Genomic DNA, 14524 nt, shown 5'->3' on the forward strand with positions numbered 1-14524 from the left:
TATAATAATTCCAATCCCAAAGAAAGCAGGTGTTGACAGATGTGAAAATTACCGAACTATCAGTTTAATAAGTCACGGCTGCAAAATACTAACACGAATTCTTTAGAGACAAATGGAAAAACTGGTACAGGCTGACCTTAGGGAAGATCAGTTTGGATTCCGTAGAAATGCTGGAACATGTGAGGCAATACTGACCCTACAGATTATCTTAGAAGCTAGATTAAGGAAAGGCAAACATACGTTTCTAGCATTTGTAGACTTAGAGAAAGATTTTGACAATGTTGACTGGAATATTCTCTTTCAAATTCTGAAGGTGGCAGGGGTAAAATACAGGGAGCGAGAGGCTATTTACAATTTGTACAGAAACTAGATGGCAGTTATAAGAGTCGAGGGACATGAAAGAGAAGCAGTGGTTGGGAAGGGAGTGAGACAGGGGTGTAGCCTTGCCCCAATGTTATTCAATCTATATTGAGCAAGCAGTAAAGGAAACAAAAGAAAAATTTGGAGTAGGTATTAAAATCTATGGAGAAGAAATGAAAACTTTGAGGTTCACCGATGACATTGTAATTCTGTCAGAGACAGCAAAGGACTTGGAAGAGCAGTTGAATGGAATGGACAGTGTCTTAAAAGGAGGATATAAGATGAACATCAACAAAAGCAAAACAAGGATAATGGAATGTAGTCGAGTTAACTTGGGTGATGCTGAGGGAATTAGATTAGGAAATGAGACACTTAAAGTAGTAAAGGAGTTTTGCTATTTGGGGAGCAAAATAATTGATGATGGTCAAAGTAGAGAAGATATAAAGTGTAGACTGGCAATGGCAAGGAAAGCCTTTCTGAAGAAGAGGTATTTGTTAACATTGAGTATAGATTCAAATATAAGGAAATCATTTCTGAAAGTATTTGTATGGAGTGTAGCCATGTATGGAAGTGAAACATGGATAATAAATAGTTTGGACAGGAAGAGAATAGAAGCTTTTGAAATGTGGAGCTACAGAAGAATGCTGAAGATTAGAATGGTAGATAACATAACTAATGCAGCAGTATTGAATAGAATTGGGGAGAAGAGGATTTTGTAGCACAACTTGACTAGAAGAAGGGATCGGTTGGTAGGACATGTTCTGAGGCATCAAGGGATCACCAATTTAGTATTGGAGGGCAGCGTGGAGAGTAAAAATCGTAGAGGGAGACCAAGAGATGAATACACTAAGCAGATTCAGAAGGATGTAGGCTGCAGTATGTACTGGGAGATGAAGCAGCTTGCACAGGATAGCGTAGCATGGAGAGGTGCATCAAACCAGTCTCAGGACTGAAGACCACAAAAACAACAACAACAACAACAACAACAACAACCACGAACATCAGGAATCCAGTAAAACATCAAATCTCTGGCATTGCAGTGGCTGGAAAAACATTCTGCAAGAATGGGACCAAAGACAACTGAAGAGAATCATTCAGCTTGACAGAAGTGCAAACATTCTGCAAATTGCTGCAGATTTCAATGCTGGACCATCAGTAAGTGTCAGCATATGAATCATTCAATAAAACATAATTGATATGGACTTTCGGAGGTGAAGGCCTACTCGTGTATCCTTGATGAGTGCATGACACAAAGCTTTATGCCTCAACACCAGAATTTGACTGGTGATGACTGGAAACATCTTGCCTGGTTGGACGAGTCTCATTTCAAATTGTATCAAGCGGATGGACATGTACAGGTATGGAGACAACCTCATGAATCCATGGATCCTGCATGTCAGCAGGAGACTGTTCAAGCTGGTTGAGGCTCTGTAAGTGTGGGGTGTGCGCTGTTGGAGTGATATGGGACCCTTAATATGTCTAGATATGACTCTTACAGGTGACACATATGTAAGTATCCTGTGTGATCATCTGCATCCATAGATGTCCATTGTGCATTGTGCATTTTGACGGACTTGGGCAGTTCCAGCAGGACAATGCGACACCCCATACATTCAGAATTGCTACAGAATGGTTCCAGGAACACTCCTCTGACTCTAAATACTTCTCCTGGCCACAGAACTCCCCAGATATGCAAATTATTGAGCATATTTGGGATGCCTTGCAAAGTGCTGTTCAGAAGGAGATCTCCATCCTCTTGTACTCTTACAGATTTATGAACAGCCCTGCAGGATTCATGGTGTAAATTCCCTCCAGCACTACTTGAGACATTAGTTGAGTCCATGCCACAACCTGTTGTGGCTCTCCTGCATGTTCATGGAGGTCCTACATGATATTAGACACGTGTATCAGTTTCTTTGGTTCTTCAGTGTGTTTCAATGGCAGAGAATCTAATACAGTTTCTTTAATGAAAATAGTATTATTTCATACTTAGATATGAGATATGTGGTTTCTTGATGCAGTTGAGGTATCTTCCAGAAAATGTTCAACCAACTGTAAGTATGTGAAAATTATCACAATGTTACAACCAAAACAAAATGATACACAAAGTATTAAATCTGTGCAGTGCGAGTATTTAATACTGTATGGAATATATATTGCACCAAAATTAATTCATACATCACCAAAAGACTCTGAAAACACTATACTGCCCCAGTTTAAGTCTCATACCACTGAAAAGATGAGTGAAATAGATATTAGTGTCAGTGGCATTGAGAAACAGCTGAAATTGTTAAAATTGAACGAAGCCCTACGGCCCAATGGAATCCCTGTCACACTCAGGACCCAATTTTCAGCTGTGTTAGCCCCTCTTTTAACTATAATCTATCATAGATCATTCAAACAAATATTATTCCAGTTTCTGGAAGAAATGACAGGTCACACCTGTCTATAAGAAGGGTAGCACTGGTGATCCACAAAACTACCACCCCATATCGTTGACATGCATAGGTTGTGGAATCTTAAAACATACTATGGGCTCAAACGTAGTGGTGTACTGTCCTCCATGTTAACCAGCATGGACTTTGAAAACACAGATCACATGAAGCCCAACATACACTTTTCACAGATGACATGCTGAAAACCATGGATCAAACATTCAGTGAGACGCAGTATTTCTCAATTTTCTTAAACCTTTTGGCTCAGTACCACACCTACACTTATTATAAAAAATATGATAGAATGGAGCATCAGATGATATTTGTGACGAGGCTACAGGATGTTATCTGGGATCGAGAGTCATCAATAGATATAGAAATAGCTTTGTGTGTACCCTATGGAAGTGTGTTGGGTCCCTTTTTGTTCATGTCAGATGCATTAATGACCTTGCAGACAATACTAATAGTATCCTCAGACTTTTTGCACATGATGCTGTAATATACACACCTGGAAATGGAAAAAAGAACACATTGACACTGGTGTGTCAGACCCACCATACTTGCTCCGGACACTGCGAGAGGGCTGTACAAGCAATGATCACACGCACGGCACAGCAGACACACCAGGAACCGCGGTGTTGGCCGTCGAATGGCGCTAGCTGCGCAGCATTTGTGCACCGCCGCCGTCAGTGTCAGCCAGTTTGCCGTGGCATAGGGAGCTCCATCGCAGTCTTTAACACTGGTAGCATGCCGCGACAGCGTGGACGTGAACCGTATGTGCAGTTGACGGACTTTGAGTGAGGGCGTATAGTGGGCATGCGGGAGGCCGGGTGGATGTACCGCCGAATTGTTCAACACGTGGGGCGTGAGGTCTCCACAGTACATCGATGTTGTCGCCAGTGGTCGGCGGAAGGTGCACGTGCCCTTCGACCTGGGACCGGACCGCAGTGACGCACGGATGCACGCCAAGACCGTAGGATCCTACGCAGTGCCGTAGGGGACCGCACCGTCACTTCCCAGCAAATTAGGGACACTGTTGCTCCTGGGGTATCGGCGAGGACCATTCGCAACCGTCTCCATGAAGCTGGGCTACGGTCCCGCACACCGTTAGGCCGTCTTCCGCTCACGCCCCAACATCGTGCAGCCTGCCTCCAGTGGTGTCGCGACAGGCATGAATGGAGGGACAAATTGAGACGTGTCGTCTTCAGCGATAAGAGTCGCTTCTGCCTTGGTGCCAATGATGGTCGTATTCGTGTTTGGCGCCATGCAGGTGAGCGCCACAATCAGGACTGCATACGACCGAGGCATACAGGGCCAACACCCGGCATCATGGTGTGGGGAGCGATCTCCTACACTGGCCGTACACCTCTGGTCATCGTCGAAGGGACACTGAATAGTGCACGGTACATCCAAACCGTCATCGAACCCATCGTTCTATCATTCCTAGACCGGCAAGGGAACTTGCTGTCCCAACAGGACAATGCACGTCCGCATGTATCCCGTGCCACCCAACGTGCTCTAGAAGGTGTAAGTCAACTACCCTGGCCAGCAAGATCTCCGGATCTGTCCCCCATTGAGCATGTTTGGGACTGGATGAAGCATCGTCTCACGCGGTCTGCACGTCCAGTACGAACGCTGGTCCAACTGAGGCGCCAGGTGGAAATGGCATGGCAAGCCGTTCCACAGGACTACATCCAGCATCTCTACGATCGTCTGCATGGCAGAATAGCAGCCTGCATTGCTGCGAAAGGTGGATATACACTGTACTAGTACCGACATTGTGCATGCTCTGTTGCCTGTGTCTATGTGCCTGTGGTTCTGTCAGTGTGATCATGTGATGTATCTGACCCCAGAAATGTGTCAATAAAGTTTCCCCTTCCTGGGACAATGAATTCACGGTGTTCTTATTTCAATTTCCAGGAGTGTACAATGAACCACAGTCTGAACGAAGCTGCAAAAATATTCAGTCAGACATTAAAAAAATTTCAAAGCGGCTCAAAAATTGTGAAATTTCTTTAAATGTTTGTAAATGTAAAATTGTACACTTCTTGAATGAAAATACGAAATTAGTGAGCCACAGTTGGAATCAGTAAACTCATACAAATACTTAGGTAAAACACACACATAGTGGGGATATGATATGGAACGAACACAAACGCTCAGTCAGGGATAAAGCAGGTAGCTTCCTTTGATTTATGCATGAGATATTGAGCATACACAGTGAAGTTCAATATCAGTGGTCACATGTTTGTTTGACCCATGACAGAGTGTGTCACAGAGATGTTGAAAGAACTGTCCCAGAAAAGTCTACTAACAATGTTTCAACAACTGGATTTAAATAATGACTCTAGGAATACACTAAAGCCCCCCACATATTGCTCCCATGATGATGAGATCAGATTAATTACAGCACTAATGTAGGCATTCAAACAATCATTATTTCAGCACTCTGTATGGGAATTGAATATTAGAAAGCCATAATAATTGATACAGTGTTACATAGTGTCTGCCATGCATTTCACAGTGGCCCCGAACAAGTTCTTTCAACTGTCACAAAATTATTAGACAGTTTGGAAAACTGGTTCCAACTAAATGGGCTGAAACTGAATATTGAGAAAACACATTTGCTGCAGTTTAAAACTAAAAACTATAATGTAAAAGAATTTCACATTAGTAGTAGAAACCAAGATCTGAAAAAAGTGGACTGTTTCAAATTTTTAGGCATGCGTTTCGACCAAAATCTATCCTGGTCTTCATGCGTAAAGTGTTTAGCAAGTAAATTAAACAGCCTGACATTTGTACTGAAGATTGTGTTATATTCGACTAACATGGAGACAATAAACATAGTTTATGACAGCTGCTCTGAATCAGTTAAATGGTATGGCATTATTTTTTGGGGAGGCACAAGCAAAATGGCTAGAATCTTAGAATTACAAAAATCAGTTGTTAGATATATGTCTAATGCGAAACTGAAAGTATCATGTTGCCCATTGTTAAGCAATTTAACACATTCCAGTCACTGCCCATAGAAACTATGAGCGCCTATTTATTGCTGTAACAGTCGGCGCTCAGAGAATCTCCGAGTGCCACCTTCTTGATTTTCATTTCAGGGTGCTGTGCATTACATCTGTGCAGTGACATCTGGAGTTGAGTTTTTTGTTCTTGTAGTACATTGGTCAACCGCTAGATAGTGTTCCTGCCTCCTATAAGCTTGAGTGGTTACTATAAACACTATGTGACTCAAAAAAGGCACCGAAAAAATTCCTGTGCATTCATTCTTGCAGTGTGCTTCAGGAGTTCTCTTTATCGCCAATGTTTGTTGTAAAATGGAGGACAGTTTCACTGAAGAGGAAATTCTGAGGCTGCTTGAAGCATCTGGATCTGAAATTGATGATGATGGGTTTGAAACTGAAAATAGTTCTTCTGAAATACATGGTAATTATAACGGTCAGCCATTGTGTTTACGGATGACAATTATATTCTCAGCAGTTTCACTGACTCATATCATTTATTTTGAAGGTAATAATGGGTGTTCCAAAAATGAAAATGGGCCATCTACTGCATCAGAAGAGTGTGAAGCTCCCATTCAATGAGGCGGAGGCAGGAAGTAAGAAGTCAAAAAGCAACATTGTTGACTGGGTAAATGACGATGTTCAGCATCAATTACCACTCTTTGAAGGTGTAAGTAATGTCTTGGCACCTTTGAATACCAAAAGTACTGAATTTGACTGTTGGAGCATCTTTGTCGGCACAAATGTCATAAAAAACATAAAGATAGAAACAAACTGTTATGCTGCAGTAAGAATTTCCAAATTCATGTGAATAACAATGATAATTACATACGAAGGGGTCAACCAAACCATGATCCTATACACCAGATCTGACCTTTTTTTTGATAACTTTGTACTGAAAAAATGAACAGTTTCTATACTGGCAAGAACCTCACAGTTGATGAAGGTTTGTGTCCATTCAGAGGGAGAATTCAATTTTGAGTATATATCAAGTACAAACCGAGCAGGTATGGTATAATATTTTTCATTCTAAGTGATTCAGCAACTGAATAGGTTTTGAACTGTGAAGTGTACACTGGTGCAGTGCAGATTCAGTGGTGCTACGTTTGTGCAAAAGTTATCTATGTCAGGGTCATACACTGTACATGGATCAGTTTTATACTTCTGTAAAATTCTTTGAAAGATTGTTTGATGATGGCACATCTGCTGTTGGCACAGTAATGAGAAACAGAAGAGGCCTACAACAGGAATTCAAACAGAATAAGCTAAGAAGAGATGAAATAGTATTCAAGAGAAAAACATCCATACTAGCACTTCACTAGAAAGATACTAGGGATGTGTTTGCCATTTCTACCAAACATAGAATGACAAGTAGTGTTACAAAGACAAAATCCAAGCTGGAATGGTAGAAAAACTGAAGCCTCATCTCATACTTGATTATAATAAAAATAAAACTTTTGTTGATCATGGGGATCAGCTAGTTACCTACTATTATTTTCAATTATGAACAATGAAATGGTGGTAAAAGGTATTTTTTCATGTATTTGAGATGTATGTGGTCAATTCTTACATTATGTACAAGAAACCTTGGCCTGTCTCTCACAAACACACCAGCTTGTTTTTACTTGAGAAATCAGGTGAAGCTTTCAATGAAGAAAAGCAGGGTTTAGCAGCAAACAGGCTAACTCCAAGGCATTTCCTCACTCATGTCCCATTGACAACAAGCAAGAAGTATGCTTCAAGATACTGCATTGTTTGCTCTAAGAATAGAGAATGCAGTATACTGGAAAACGAGTGAGAAGGGAGATCAGATGGTGCTGTGAAGAATGTAATGCAGGATTGTGTGTGCCTGACTGTTACAAGCAATATCCCACAAGGACAATTTTTTTCAATGAAAAGAGTTGTATAAATTCAATGAAATAGTTTTGTACAGTTATTTTATAATAATTTCTGATTTATTGCAATTACAAAGTTTTTTCCACCTCTGAATCTTCTTATTTTCAAGATATGATTCTGTAAATATGTGATGTCTTTAAAAAAACTTTAAACAAATGTTGAGATGTAGGATGATAATAAAAACATCACTTAAAAGGTTTTTCTTTCCTTCATTATCTTTTGGTCCAGAGCAATGCAAGAAAGGTTCAAAAACTTCTATGGGATTGCAGCAGTCCCTGTGGTCTGACTGCAATGTGTTACAATTTTATGTGCTCCATGTTTGTACATTTATAATTGATTATTTTTGTATACAGAAACCTCAAGTTATTCATAGACAATAAATATAAACACCAATACAGTACTAGGAAAAAGGAGAATTTCATACTTCCCACTCATATTTTAAATCTGTTCACACAAACCGCAGAATACTTAAGCATGAACATATACAACATTCTAAAAAAGAAACAAGTCCTCAGCATGGAGATGGGGCATACTTCCCACTCATATTTTAAATCTGTTCACACAAACCGCAGAATACTTAAGCATGAAAATATACAACATTCTAAAAAAGAAACAAGTCCTCAGCATGGAGATGGGGCAACTAAAGCAGAAACTATGAGAATTGTCAGTACATAAATGTTATTATTCCTTAGAAGAATTTCTTAATGATAATACGATAATCTGAGCAAGTGGTTGGAATGATTGGTTAATTAAGCTTAGAAGTTTTATGTCTAATAAATGACTGTAATAATTATTCTCTCTTTTTACAGTAATACTGTGTTAGGCTACACACAGCCTCTGTATATTACAAATTAATAATTATTGTTTCTGTAACACATGTAAATTGTAATAGCAGCATTGATGAATCACCTGCACATTAAATCTTGTGATTTAACTCTGTTTGTTACCAGACAATAAAAATCCTGATTCTGACTACAGAGAATTTAGATGTAGATTGGGAACAAATAGTTGAAACAAAAGTCTGAAATATCAGTGGAGCACAAATTATAATGATAATAAAGGAGATCTCATTATGTTAACATAGAAGGCATATGAAAATCAAAGAGACACATAATTGCTGAGCAAATATTATCAATTAAATATGTCAAAATTTGGCTAATGAAATCAAAATTTTTTAAAGAGAAAGTCAAAAGAAATAAAGGTTTTTACTGTTCTTCAACAAACCTAAAACTTAGTATACTGCTTATAAAAATGATTACCTTATAATTGCACCAATTTTTGGCAAAAATATTGCAAAAAATACACAAACAGTAATAATTAATGTATTCAAGGAGAGCACATGGAAGAAACCAGGATACTCATTTTCCACTAGTGCTGTGAAGATCTGTGCTCTCAGCATGTATGTAATTAGTGGATATACTGTCACGAGCTGGAAAAACAGAAATAGTCTTGCTACTGCTGTCATGAGGTCCCAGTTTTCAAAATTATTTAACAGGTTCTGTAAAATAAAGCAGAATTTGTTATTCAGTTTTTCCTATTTTCCCCCTCAGACTGTATGCAATCACACAAGCAAAATCTGCTTGGTTATGAAGTATTCAGAAAATATTTATAAATTTAAAAAAACATATATGCATAAATTAGACATATACTAAAGAAATCCAATAATCTGAAAGGAACTACTGTGCAGAATAATGATGTGAGCCACAAGAAATCCTTTTAACTTAGATTAAGATACATGGAATTTATCATTCAAATTTTACAGTTCTACCAGAAGTTATTGAAATGGAGTTTGCAGAGGAAGATGCTTTTTTGCATACAATGGTAAAGGCAGTGTTATTTAAGTTAGTATAGAGGACATAAATAACATTATTCACACATTTTACTTTGCATCTAACTGTCCTGGACAATGACTAACAGTAAATAAAGTGCTTAGTGAAATAGAAAACAAGATTTAAGAGTGAAATTCATGAATAATTACATTAGAATGGTATGACCAGTCTATTTATGATTCTTCTTTAGATTATGCAGTAAAACACTACAAGTTGATGTCCAAGTCTTGCTCTGACAAAATTAGATGAGATAAACTCATTTTGGATAAGGCTTTCAAGCTGAGACATAATTCAAGCAATAGTAGAAATCACAGTTTACTTTTTTTATACGTCAAATAAAGCTATTTGTATTATATTTTACAGGAATTGTGTCAAGCAGGGAAAACCAAAGTCAGGTTAAATCAGAACTGCTTTTTTTATACAGCAAATAAAGCTATTTGTATTATATTTTACAGGAATTGTGTCAAGCAGGGAAAGCCAAAGTCAGGTTAAATCAAAACTGAATAATGAATCCCTGCACTTAATCCAGCTGAACATACAATTTCTAACAAATAAGCTCCCTGAATATGGAATATTCTTCGAAAAGGTGTAGTGTGAAATGAGCACTGTCTAAACACTGGCATAATAAGGAGGAATGCAACTTCTACACTCCAGCTGGCTGTGCCACCTTAACTGGTTACCATAGTTCCCAGACAGTGAAATGTTGTGGTGTATCTACATTAATTAAAGAAAATATGCCCCTTAAAGTCAAAGGAATAGATGTTGAACATTTCACTCTAGAACAAAAATTTGAAGCTGCAGCTGTCTAGTTCCCTAATTATGCAGCAATCATAATGTTTATGTGGCCAGAATGATGTTTTCACTCTGCAGTGAAGTACTAGTTTTGCAAGGTTCGCAGGAGAGCTTCTGCAAAGTTTGGAAGGTAGGAGACGAGATACTGGCAAAAGGTGTGAGGACGGGGCATGAGTCGTGCTTGGGTAACTCATTTGGGTTTGCTGCCGTCTGTAATTAAAAAAAACTGAGTTAATGGATCAATGATGAATTGAAACGGATGTCTTGCGACATCTGCCCTGAGCAGATAAAATAGGGTAAAAAAAGAGGTTGGTACAGCACTTGCCGGCGAAAGGCAAAGGTCCCAAGTTCGAGTCTTGGTCCACACACAGTTTTAATCTGCCAGGAAGGTTCGTAATGTTTATGCAGTGTCTGCTCAACACAGTATTTAAAGACTTTGTGGGGTATTTGGAAAATATGGCATTATCATTAGTTAAATATAAGATGAATAGAATAAATAATAGTTTATATTATTTTAGATGTGCTAGTGAAAAATTCTCAGACTAGATTCTAGATACTCTATGGTCACACAACTTTTATTGCCTATGTAATAAATCTACCAGGCCATGTCACTTGAAATACATGTAAACATGATAGTAAATAGGATATCATTAGCTGTTGCTATCTCACCATGATGGCCTTCTTCTATTTAATTCATTACCGACACAGGCACATCATGCCTCACTAAAGGCCTCTAAAAGTAAAATACAAAAATGTCTGAGAGAAGAGGGTTTTACACCACCAGATAATTCAAAAAGTACCTTCATTCAATAAATTATGTGTTTATTATTGTATAGTGTTCTCTTCACATATTTGCAGTTGTTGTTTGATCATATTAGAAAATAGTGTTTAGTACAATATATCATGCAACCACATTTTTTTTAGATGTCAGTCCACACTGTAAAATTTTTTGTTTTTAATTATTCATGATAATATTGATTGCATGAAAATACTTAAAGGTAGATGAATAAACTGTGGTGTCACCGCCAGACACCACACTTGCTAGGTGGTAGCCTTTAAATCGGCCGTGGTCCGTTAGTATACGTCGGACCCTCGTGTCGTCACTATCAGTGACTGCAGACCGAGCGCCGCCACACGGCAGGTCTAGAGAGACTTCCTAGCACTCGCCCCAGTTGTACAGCCGACTTTGCTAGTGATGGTTCACTGACTTCTACGCTCTCATTTGCCAAGACAATAGTTAGCATAGCCTTCAGATACGTCATTTGCTATGACCTAGCAAGGCGCCATTATCAGTACTATTGATGTTGTGAATCATGTACCATAAAGAGCGATGTTCTCCATTAATGGATTAAAGTTAAGTATTCCACCAGCTACGTCCGTTTTTCTCAATTCTAATTCCCTTGTCTTGTTCCAGACCTCACGTCAGCCTGCTTGAGCTAATACGCGTGCATTTCGGCCTCCTTTACTAACACAGTTGGCTCTCCTGCCAACCACAACATTGGCGACAAGGATGGGATTTACTAGTTTCAAAATCTGTTCTCTTATACGAACATCAGAAACGTTCTGTGCATGGCCACAAGCCACTTCCCCTTGGCAACGCTTACACATCGATTTTGCTGGTCCATTCTGGAATGCTCGATGGTTGATTGTGGTAGATTCATTCAGTAATTTTCCTTTTGTTGTCCGGATGTCTTCCACGATGTCATCTGCCACCATCCAAGCGTTATCCGCTATCTTTTGCATTGAAGGTCTTCCACAGACTATTGTTTCCGACAACGGCCCACAATTCATGTCCGCAGAATTTCAGTCATTCTGCAAGGCCAACGGTATTCAACATCTGGCATCCGTGCCATTTTTGCCACAGTCAAACGGTGCCGCTGAACGATTGGTCAGGACTTTCAAGTCACAGATGTTGAAGTTGAAAGAGTCGCATTCTCAGGAGGACGCGTTATTGCTCTTTTTGTCCTCGTATCGCTCTCAGCCCCGAGATGGTCGCTCGCCGGCTGAGTTGCTCCACGGTCGCCCTCATCGAACCTTGATGTCTTTGCTACATCTGCCGCATCAGGTTCCTGTGCAGCGGCAGACGCCTGCTTTTGCTCCAGGCGACGTTGTCTATTATTTTGTCCCTTTTGCAATTGCTTGATCCAAAGGCTAAATATTTTAGGTGGTACTGGGAAGAAGTAAATCAAATTCAATGTGTTGCACTAAAAAATGTTTCAGGAGAGCTGGAGATTTGTCTATAAGAAATGCCACCTTGTGAATTTGTTCAATAAATTTGTGATCAAGTGATTTTATTCATGTAACAAAATGTTTGTCTGTCTTCCATGCTCATTGCTGATATATTTACTTGCACAACAGATTAAGTATGTTTTCAAAGCAGCAAAAATTTGTAGCTTTACAGATGACAAGCAACTTCAACTTCTCTGTCCCACCAACATTGGTGTAGGCAAATATTAGCACCATGTCTATGCTGAGCTTCCAACAATGGCTAGTTTCATTTTATACAGTGCGAGACTTGTCAGGGATGAGTTTAGAAAGCATTCCAAATTCATCTTCATTACATGCTGGACTTTTCATATCGTCCTATGAAGCCTGCTAAGACAAAATTTTTCCAGGCACTAACATCATCCCCATTCATGGATTTAGCTTCAAGACAGAGTTTTCAGTAACTATTTCCAATACATGTCTAAAACTTACTGAGCCAACCTGGGGCCACAATAATATTTTCTGCATTAATCTTCCTTCCAGTGTTTTGCTTAGCCTATGGGTCCACATACAAGTGATGTATCCATTGAACTAAAGTATTATCCAGTTCAATATACCCCCTTCATTATCTTTTCACTGGCAATTTGTTGAATATCCTTCTGTTTGCTAACAAAACTTTTCAACATTGAAGGTGGCATACCAAGAAACTATCTAAGGGTTTTTTCTAGGGAAAGCATCTAGTCTCCAAACTTCCAAATCATTTGCAATTTATCAGCAGCTGAAAATTTATTCTTCTTATTTTGCACAGACATAGTGTGGAACTAAACACACTTTACTGTAAGAAAATGAAAATGTTGTTCAGCATCCATGTACTTTGTCACAATTAGGGAGAAGGGGTTGGAAACCTCAGGTGATATTACCTGTGAGGATTGTGTTTTGGTGGTCACTAGCTGGAAGAAGAAATATAGCTCATGTCCAGTTCTTAAGAAGAATGAACCATTTTCATTGTGCTATCTGATAACTTACTCATTACTTGCAGAGAAGCTTTCATGAGCCTAGCTCAGTGTTGCAAAGAAAGACTTCCGACAGATAGGCAGCATGTCTTGTGCAGGAGAGGAGTGTTTTACACAGAAGATGCTTTAAATAGCCTCATATGGAAGTGTTTGTAGGGCTGGAGTCTAGAAGCACCTTACCTGGGAAAATGGTTTAGAGGAGAGCATCTTAATGAAGTTTTACTGTACCCTACCTGGTATTTCCGTCATCAGCTATGTCGTATATCATTACATGCATTAGAGACAAAAGAAGAGATTTGATTCAAGTGTTTTTGGTGCCTCCATGAATAAATAAGCATGCTTTTGATCTCAGAATGCAGTCACAGTTTTGCTTCAGCACCACTTGGAACAGCTGAAACTTTAGAAGACTAAGTAAAAATATCCTAGATGCATAGTCAAAACTGATGACACATCCTGCTGATGACTATCTGTGATAGAAATTCATCTTTAGGTTCCTGAATGTTAAGAAATAATTATTTGAGAAATCAGCCTACTGCAGAATAATACTGTCCATGTGCAGATCATGAAATAGGAGTACAGGCCTAATCTTACACAAAGTATTTGTTACATGTTTACAAAATTGAATAAAGACCTGAGAGGAAACATTCGTGTAGATAATGACATGGTTGAAGAGATGATGATGAGATGAAGTTTAGAGCATTTGAAGAACATCCATGAAACCAAGGTAAAATTCTCTGAATAAATTGACAATCAGAATTAATAAAACAGAAAAAGATTACTGATAAATTCTACGAATTCTGAAAACTAACTAAAGGGTATAATATCCTCCAAATGTTCAGTCAACCTTTGTAGTTTCTTGATGATATTCAAAACAAGCTGTTAAAGGCTGTAATACAGTGTGTAACTGAACAAATGGGTTATATAGGGGGTCACAAATGCATTTTGGCTAGTTGAGCCAGTCTATACAGAAAACTATTTACTGT

General features: G+C 38.9%; 1 protein-coding gene across 1 annotated transcript in view; it reads right to left on the minus strand.

Moving 5' to 3' along the window:
- Nucleotides 1-14524, minus strand: part of LOC126299466 (sodium-coupled neutral amino acid transporter 9-like) — a 276856-nt gene that overhangs the window by 10973 nt on the left and 251359 nt on the right. The window contains exon 11 of the mRNA XM_049991386.1: nucleotides 8962-9200. Within this exon, the coding sequence (XP_049847343.1) occupies nucleotides 8962-9200 (239 nt within the window). The remainder of the gene's footprint in view (nucleotides 1-8961; nucleotides 9201-14524) is intronic.

Source organism: Schistocerca gregaria, chromosome X (genome assembly GCF_023897955.1).
Source record: "Schistocerca gregaria isolate iqSchGreg1 chromosome X, iqSchGreg1.2, whole genome shotgun sequence".
NCBI classification, from domain to species: Eukaryota; Metazoa; Arthropoda; class Insecta; order Orthoptera; family Acrididae; genus Schistocerca; species Schistocerca gregaria.